At 64.1% G+C, this 8,905-nt stretch overlaps 1 protein-coding gene across 2 annotated transcripts; it reads left to right on the top strand.

Annotated features, from left to right (window-relative positions):
• The first annotated feature begins 486 nt into the window (after nt 1-486).
• On the top strand, nt 487-2,656 carry LOC103166595 (keratinocyte differentiation associated protein). 2 transcript variants are annotated; one of them, XM_029065350.2, is made up of 6 exons: nt 487-614; nt 1,355-1,393; nt 1,643-1,684; nt 2,028-2,072; nt 2,329-2,376; nt 2,557-2,656. In XM_029065350.2, the coding sequence occupies exons 1-6, from the start codon at nt 519-521 to the stop codon at nt 2,593-2,595; spliced, it is 309 nt and encodes a 102-aa protein (XP_028921183.1). In that variant the 5' UTR covers nt 487-518; the 3' UTR covers nt 2,596-2,656. The 2 variants fall into 2 exon arrangements, with proteins under 2 accessions (XP_028921183.1, XP_028921184.1); XM_029065351.2 differs by having other exon boundaries at nt 2,464-2,656.
• The last annotated feature ends 6,249 nt before the right edge of the window (nt 2,657-8,905 follow it).

Genomic DNA, 8,905 nt, shown 5'->3' with positions numbered 1-8,905 from the left:
TTCGTCCCTCGGCCTCCCTCACGCAGCCTCCTCCCCCGGTCCTCAATTTCCCCCCTCGCCCCCAAGATGCCCCTAGATCTTCCCCCGGTTTTCGGGTTCCTCGACTGGTGGAGCCACCCCCTTCCCCTCCAGTTCCTTCCTTCCTTCCTGCCTCCCTGCCTCCGGGACTAGTGGAGACGGGACTGGGGTCGAGGGTCTCCTGTGGCTCAATCGCCGACCCCGCCCCTCGGCCCTCCCGCCCCGGCTCCCTTCCCCCCCCCCCCCCCACCCCGTCCCCTGCTCGTCCCCGATCCCGGGGGTCGGGCCCCACGGCTCCCCGCGCCCAGTTGGGAAAGCGCCCCAGCGGGTGTAACGCGGGCCGGCCCCCGCTCCCCCGCCCGCTGCGCCCCGGGGAGGAGGCGTGTTGGGGTCCGGGTGAGTCAGCGGGGCGGCCCCTCCCGAACGGCCCCCACGTCGTGAGCGCGGAGAATAAAGCGGCGGGGCGGCGGTCGCCGCTCACACCATCCCCACCCGCCAGCATGAAACTGTCGCTGCTGCCCGCCGCCCTGCTGCTGGCGCTCAGCCTGCTCTGCCTGCCCCGAGCCCGGGCGGCCACCCTGGGGAAGCCAGCGCAGGTCAGTCCGGCCGGCCGGCCGGCTGGCCGCCGCGGGGAGGGGGAGGGCCGCCCCGGGGAGCCATCCCTGCCCTGTGGGACCCACCCCCACCCCATCTCCCCACAGATCCTCGGGGCCTTTCCTGGCACGGAGCCCGCACGCGGGGCCGGGGACGCGGGGCCCGGGACGCGGGGCCCGGCGGGGCCGGCGGTGGGGGGAGTCAGCGAGAGGGGAGCGGGTCGGGAGAAGGGGTCGGGGAGGCGGCGGGGAGGGGTGGCGGGCCGGGGGAGGATAGGGGAGGGGGGGGATGCTACTCCCTCTCTCGGAGCTGAGCTGGACAGGTGCGGGCGCCCGCAACCCTGCAGCCTCGTTGCCTCGGGCAAGACGGAGGAACCCGAGTTTCTGTCACTTCTGCGGCGAGTTAATCCCCCGAAGAGTTGACGCTATCGGTCCGGCCCGATGCTCCCCTGTCTGCCCCGTGTAGCTCGAAGCAGCAGGCGGGAGTGGCAGACTGGGAGTAGGGAAGCCCGGGCCCTTCCCCTCGTCCGAGACCACGGTCTCGGGACTCGCTTCCCCCTCAGGACTGGGGCACAGAGTCGGCTATGAACCGCTCTCAAGCCCGCAGCCTGCTCGGGGTAAAGAATGGGGAGGGGGCTTTTATCGAAGCCCCGATCCCAGGAGCCTCGGCCCGGCGCCGGCCGGGCGAGAGAGGAGAGAGGGCGAGAAAGGAGAATCTTCTCTGATCACTCTGTCATTCTCAGGGAGAGACCACTTTGGCCAACTACGCTGACGGACCGCAGGTATCCCCTCCTCCCTCCTCACTCCCCCCGGGCTCGCTGCCTTTCCCAGCCTTGCTCCCCTCGGCTCCGCTCTCCCCACCTTCAAGCCCCGCCGTCCCCGGGCCCGCTGCTCCTCTCGTCCTCGTTGCTCCCCTCATCCTCGCTGCCCCCGGGCCCGCTCTCCCCCCACCCCACCAGCTGCGTCCCCCGAGCCTCCGGCCACTCTTCTCCAGCGGATTCCACTCACCCTATCTCCCTATCTCTATCCAGGACTCGGACCTCCAGTTCCTGAACGTGGACAGGCTGCGGGCGGTAAACTCTCCCCGCTCCGCGACTCGCGGGATACACAATTAACCGCGACCTGTCAGCCCCACTCTCTTCATGAAGATCCGCTCCCCATCCCAGTCAGCTCCTCCATCTTCATGAATATTCAAGTACCTAGGCGACGGTTCCTCATGCCCCTTTCCCTCTCCCCCTTTGCTTCCTCTGGGCCACACCGCCCCCCGTCGCGGGCTCCCACGCTCGCTGACTTCCTGCCGCCTCCTTGCCCCCCTCCCTCCACGCCCCCCTGTTCCCCTTTGCTGCCCTCCCCAGGGGGGTCGCGGCGGGGGGGAAGGGGCGGATTTCCGCCCTGACCGACAGTCCTCTCCTGCAGGCCATTCAACCGAATGAGTTCTTCAACTGGCACGCGCTTTTCGAGGTGAGCGCCCCCGGCCCCGCCTCGCACCAGGCCCTACTTTGCTTATTAGCCCCCGCCCCCCGGCCACCGTCCCGGCCCCGTTTTCGGTCTCCGCCCCCTGACCCCGCCAGGCCCCGCCCCCTACCCCTGCCCACTTTCGGACTCCACCCCTGGCCCCGGCCCCGGCCCCGCTCCTTGCCCCGAGTGCAGCCTCGGGAGGGGGCCGTGGTTCGTCATGCACTTCTCCTCCTTCCTCTCTTTCCCCTGTCCTTTCCAGGCCATCAAGAGGAAACTTTACTTCCTGAACTGGGATGCCTTTCCCAAGGTACAGGGCTGGGGAGAGGGTGGGGGCGGGGCGGGGCGGGCATGGCTCTGGGGTGGGGACTGAGGAAGGGACGAACTCTTCCTCTAGTCACCCTGAGCCCCTGGGACTCTGCCCTCGCGAACGGAGGGGAGGCCGCGGCCCAGATTTCCGGCTCCCTCTCGGCTCTCCTTGTCTCCGCAGCTGAAGGGTCTGAGGAGCGCGATTCCCGATGCCCAGTGAAACCTAGTGACCCCCCCCCCCCGGACCTCAATAAAGGGGGTGTCCCCCTCCGAACCGAATACATCTGGCTGTCCGTCCGTCCGTATGTCCTTGCAGACCTGCCGCCGGTCCGTAGGGAAGTCGGGGCGCGGGGAATGGAGGGACGGCGAGAGACATAGAGACAGAAGAAGTCAGTGAGGCAGACTCAGTGCCACTGAGAGAGATGCAAAGAGACTCAGAGACAGAGCCATGAAGAGAGATAGAGACCCAAGGAGACGAAGAGGCAACCCTCCCCCCTCCCCAGCCCGCCCCCGAGACTGACTGCGCTGACCTGCTGCGGTCCGGCGCTGTCAAGGCCAGGGGTGTTCTCTCTGCCGGCCGCTAGTTCCCCGCTACCATCGCCGCTGTCATCATCCTCAGTGGTATTTAGTGAGCGCTTGTTGTGTGCACAGGACTGTACTAAGCCCTTGGGAACTTGGGAGAGTTGGTAGACACAGTCACTGTCCACAAGGAGCTTACGAAACTTCCTTCCCTCCGCCCTAACTGGCGTGACTTGGGGAACTTGAGTCCCACATGGGGGAGGTGCGTCCGGGGGCGGAGACCAGTCGAGACCCCCGTAGACCTCTAGACCGGAAGCTCGTTGTGGGCAGGGAACGTATCTGCTAACCCTGTTGTAGTGTGCTCTTCCAAGCGCCTAGTATAGTGCTTGCACACAACGAGTGCTCAATAAATATCATTGATTGATTGATTGATTGACTGACTGACTGAAAGATCAGGCACCAGAAAGCGGGGAGCCGTTGCTGGGCCAGGTCTGTCTGCAGCGGGGAGGGCGGGAGAAGAGGGAAGGGGATGAGAGCTGGGCCAGAGACCCCAGGGACACCCGCGGGGCCAAAGGCGCAGATTCCTTCGGCGGTCTGAGAAGGGGTTTCGGTCAGAGTCCCGCCAGCCCAGGACGCCGAGGGGCTATCGCTCGGCGCTGGCGGGTCGCCGCCCTCGGGGGACGCGGGTCGGGCCGGGGCGCCCCGCTCAGGCGCAGTCTCGCTCTGCGCCCAGCAGGGGGCGACCGAGAGCAGAGGCAGCGTGGCTCAGAGGCGAGAGCATGGACTGGGGAGTCGGAGGTCTTGGGTTCAAATCCCGATTCCGCCGCTTGTCAGCTGTGTGACTTTGGGCAAGTCACTTGACTTCTCTGGGCCTCAGTTACCGCAACTGTAAAATGGGAATGAAGACTGTGAGCCCCAAGTGGGACAACCTGATCACCTTATATCCCCCCCCCCAGAGCTTAGAACAGTGCTTTGCACATAGTAAGCGCTTAACAGATGCCATTATTATTTCCCCGATTAGACTGTGAACCCGTAATTGGGCAGGGATTGTCTCTATCTGTTGTCGAATTGTACATTCCAAGCGCTTAGTACAGTGCTCTGCACATAGTAAACGCTCAATAAATACTATTGAATGAATGAATGAGAGCGCCTCCCCAGCGCCAGCGGAGAGGGCCGCCGCCTGGCCGCCGGGCCGGGAGTCGCAGAAGAGCCGGACCAGTCAATCAATCGATCGATCAATCGGGCCAACACCCGGACAGCTCTCCGCAGGGAGCCGGGCTGCACCTGTCCCGGGCCGGCCGCACGAGCCCGAGCTTGTGGCGCCCCGAGCAGGATCCACCCTCCCCGCGTCTTCCCAGATCGCTTCCCTGTCCCATCCTAGTTGTCCGCATGGCGCCTCGGAGCTGCAGGAAGCTTTCCCAGCTGCTCCGATATGGGCCCCGGGGGGGCAGAACCCCTCCCTCCCTGCTTGCTCCTCCCCCCCCCCCTCCCCGGCTAGCATCCCCTCACCGGCCCGGCCCCGCCCCCGCGCCGGCCTTGGTGCGGCTTCAGGGTTGGCGCCAGAGGTGTCCCTCGCCCCTGCCCGTCTCCTGTCTATCAGGAAGAAAATAAGATAACAGCCGAAGCCGGACCTACGTTCTCGGCCTTGCAGAACTTTATTATATAAAGGGGGAAACAGACAAAAATTATTTGCAAACAGTGGGAGCAGAAGAATGAAGGAGAGAACCGAGAAGCAGGGTGGCTCAGTGGAAAGACCACGGGCTTGGAGTCAAAGGTCGTTGGTTCTACTCCAGGCTCCTCCACTTGTCAGCTGTGTGACTTTGAGTAAGTCACTTCACTTCTCTGTGCCGCAGTTACCTCATCTGGAAAATGGGGATTAAGACTGTGAGCCCCACGTGTGACAATCTGATTACCTTGTATCTCCCCCAGCGTTTAGAACAGTGCTTGGCACATAGTAAGCGCTTAACAGACACCATCATCATTATTATTATTGTCGTAGCCCGCATGACGGAGTGAAATAGCTGCGCAAAGAACTGAGTGTACAGAAATCAGTGCAAGGGCGTACACGGTGTGGCTCAAGCATCACGGCGCTTCGAGACCTGGACCCTGCTGCCGCCAGGACGAGGTCTCGTGCAGAGGCAGCGAGCGGCCAGCGGGGGGCAGCCGAGCGCCCAGACCGGCCGGGGCGAGGTCACGTTGCAGTGGCAGCGAGCGACCAGAGGGGGGCAGCGGAGCGCGCAGATCAGCCGGGGCTCGGCTCGGCCTCCCGGCCAGCTGAGCTAAACCTTCGGCGAGGCCCAGCTGCCGCTCCCTCCCCTCCGCCGCCGCCTCCCGCTGTCGACTCGAGGAGTTTCCCAGTCCCCGAGGGGACAACGGTATATCTCTTCCCGGTTATCAGCCAATCATCAGCACGTTTTGAGCCCGGCCTATTCCCACGTGCCAGGCTCCTTGGCAGAGGTAGAACCAGGCACTGCCCGGGAGGCAGGCGCCTCGGGCCCGGGAGGAGCGGCCCCGAGGAAAGGGGGAGGAAAGGGGGATAAAAGGGGGAAGGCAGGAGCGGGAGGAGAGGGCCAGTGCAGCCTTCGGCTTCCCCTCCGTCTCCGGGCACTGGGAGTGGCCGCGGAGCTCGGGGCGCCCGGGGCACGTGGTCTGAGAGCGTTGGAGCGGGGCGAGCCACGCCACCAACGGCCCGCGCCGCCAACAGAGCCCGTCCTCCCCTCGGTGCCGGCCGGGACCCGCCAAACGGTAAGGACTGTTTCTCCGTTAGAGTGGGGCCCCGTCGTCGAGGGGAGATGGCTGGTGGGGCCGGAGAAGGGAGGGGGAGACGGGGAGGCCGAGCTGGCGGAAAGCGGGGCCGTCGCTCCGTCTGGGCTTAGGGGCCCGAGTCGCGGGCGAGGGGCGGGGCCCGGGGCGAGGGGTGGAGCCCTGGGTGAGCCTTGGCGTAGTGGATAGAGACCGGGCCTGGGAGGCAGAAGGCAAGCGGTTCTAACCCCGGCTCCGCCACTCCGTCTGCTCTATGACCTTGGTTAAGTCACTTCACTTCTCTGGGCCTCAGGTACTTCGTCTCTAAAATGAAGATCGGGATTGCAAACCTCCCGTGGGACAGACACTGTGTCCAACCTGATTTGCTTGCATCCACCCCAGAGCCTAGTAGAGTGCCTGGCACATAGCGTTTGACAAATGCCATTATTATTATTATTATTATTATGAGGCGCCGGCCCGGGGCAAGGGGCGGGGCCTTAGAATGAGGCAGGAGCCCAGGATGAGGGACCAGGAGCGAGGCTCAGGGCGAGGCGAGGGGCGCCGGAAGACACATGCGGCTTCTTGGGGTGGCCCAACCAATCTTCTCCGCACCTCTCGCGTGACCCCCTCTTCCAGCCAGACCCTTTTCAGAAGTCTCAACCCTGGCTTGCGGGGGCTGCTCCAGGCGACAGTGGACGCCCCCATGCCCACGGTCCGAGAAGCAATTCACAATCCCCTCTCCCGGCCCCCATCGCTGTCACCCCGATGCCTTTTGACATGCTAGGACCCCGGGGCCCCACCCGGTCCTGACCACAAGCCCACAGAAATCGTACTCTGTGCTTTGGCCACAGCTTCCTTCTCGGTCGCCCTGGAGCAAGAGCCGCCAGAAGAGAGCCTGGGGAGGCCTGCGGAGGGGGCAGCGACAGGCACGGCCAGCCCCAGGCCAGGCGGTTCCTTCTTTTAGCTCAAAACGTGTGAAGGTCTGACCTGAGCCCGGCCGCGCCCCACCGGCCGCGCCCGGGCCACCTCGGTGGGGTGGGGGAGGGCGGGCGGGTGCGAGGCGCCTCCTCCAGCCTCGGGGACCGGCGGGGTCTGGGCCCGGGAAAGGGTATCTAGGGGACAGAATTTGGGTTTAGCCGGTTTAGCCTAATGCTGATGCTGGTTTAGAAGCAGACGAAGCCCGGTGGCCTATCAGCGTTTGGGGATATAAAGCGGAAAGAAAGGGGGACCTCCCCGGCGGGCACAGGAGGTGCAGCGTGGCCTAGTGATTAGAACCTGGACCTGAGAGTCGGAGGACCTGGTTTCTAATCCCAGCTCCGCCACTTGTCCTCTGTGTGGCCCTGGGCAAGTCACTTTACTTGTCTGTGCTTCATCTGGAAAATGGGGCATAAAACTGGGAGTCCCATGTGGGACATGGACTGGGTCCAACCTGATGAGCCTTTGTCTACTCCAGTACTTAGTACAGTGCTTGGCACATAGTAAACGCTGAACAAATACCACAAAAAAAGAAGCCCTCGCGCCTCCGGGGCCAAAGAACTGCGGGTCGCAGGGGGTCGGGTTCTCAATGCCCCAGATGTCCTCAGCGGCCGAGTCTGGGGACCACTCCCCGCCCGCCACGGAAGCGGGGGCTCGGAACCCCGAAGGTGTGGTAGACTCCGATCGTTTGAGTGGGAGACAGTTTCCTGGTGGCTGCCGGCCACCACAGGTGTCAGCACAGGGTAGTGAAGGAAACCCCGGGACAGAGCCCAGACCGACTGTGCGACGCCCCTCCCCCCTCCAACCCCCAGTCCTCCTGTACAGTGACATTTTCGAGGTGTCCTGCTGCTCTCTGAAATTTCCAAATACTCTACCCACCCCCACTCCTACCCCCATTTCCTGGATGAGGGACAGATAAATATGGTCAGTTCCCGTCCGGGAGAAGGAACTAGGTGGGGCAGGGGGTGGGTGAGGAAGGCGGGGAGACAAGACACAGAGAGATGAATCCAGAAACATGAAGTTTGTGGTGGGCCCGTCGAACCTCCGAAGGTTGACATTCTGTCTCTTGATTTGTCTACAAATCCCCGGAAACCCCCGGCGCTGAACTGCTTTAGGTCTAACCAGGGTTGGTGCTACTAACTCTATTGTAAGCTCCCAGGCGCTCTGCCCAGAGGAAGCTCTCAGTAAACACTCTTGATGACTATGACCGGCAGACTGGCCCACCAACCCCTTAGAACGGCAAAAGAGCCACCTGCGAGAAGAGGGGTGGGTGCACGCCGTGAAGGGGGAGGGGAAGGCATATGCACACTCCCAGTCCGTCGTCCGTCCGTTCCCCCCGCCCCCATCTGACAGGAAATAGGACGGTTGGAGAGGAGACCCCCCACGCTGTTGTGGGGAGGTCTGGAGCAGACGGGGTGTGGAGAGGAGATGCAACCAGCCCATAAATGGCTACGGAGCGGTTAGAGGCTTGGATTCCTGCTCCGGAAGACGTATGGGACCCGAGAGCGATTGGCGTTGGGAACCGAAGTGTGTCTGTCTCTCGTTTGACCGTGTCCTGGGGCAGTCTGATTACTGGCTGGCTGTTCGACCAGCCCCGATCGCTAATTTACGTGGTCACTGAGGTACCCCTCAGTGGCCTCAGTTCGAACGGCTGCTGCTTCTCTCTCTCTCTCTCTCTCTCTCTCTCTCTCCTGGTGGCCTGAAGCGGAAAGCCTGGGGGTCCTCGGCTGCTGGGCTGGCTGGCCCTCCCAAACGAAAGGCCCCCGCCCTGCCCTCCCGTGCCCTCCCCTGCCCTGCTGAGGTGGGAGCGGGAGACAGAGGGGGCAGAACAGAACTGGCCTCCGGGCCGGCCCTCGGCCTAGCTGGTCCCCGGGCTGGGCCTGAGGAAATCCTGAACCCTGGCTCATTCCCCGGCTCAGCGGGCAGAAGTGGGGAATTCCGGGGAGGCACCCGGGGGGTGCTCGAGCCGGGAAACATTCCCTCAGCGTATGGAAGCCCGGGGTCTCGAGATCGGCGTCAGCCCCTCCCGGGTGGGGACAGGCCAAGCTTGGCCAGGGGGAACCAGAATGAGGTTCCTCACGGCCCCTCACGGCTCTACCCCCTTCCCACTGTTATCCATTAACGCGCCCCGCGCCGGTTCCCTCTCTGCCCATCTGTCTGCCCGTTCCCCCTCGGCCGGCATTTCCAGTAAACAAGGCTGGCCCTCCCCATTTCCTGCCCTCCCCCGTTTCCCTCCACTTCCGGCCCTCCCTACTAAGCCCCGTCTCTCCCCCCGCCTCTCCCCCCCCACCGCC

The sequence above is a fragment of the Ornithorhynchus anatinus genome, chromosome 5 (genome assembly GCF_004115215.2).
Source record: "Ornithorhynchus anatinus isolate Pmale09 chromosome 5, mOrnAna1.pri.v4, whole genome shotgun sequence".
In the NCBI taxonomy this organism is placed as follows: domain Eukaryota; kingdom Metazoa; phylum Chordata; class Mammalia; order Monotremata; family Ornithorhynchidae; genus Ornithorhynchus; species Ornithorhynchus anatinus.
Note: the sequence above shows the minus strand (reverse complement) of the source record. Positions and strands in the feature narration are given on the sequence as shown.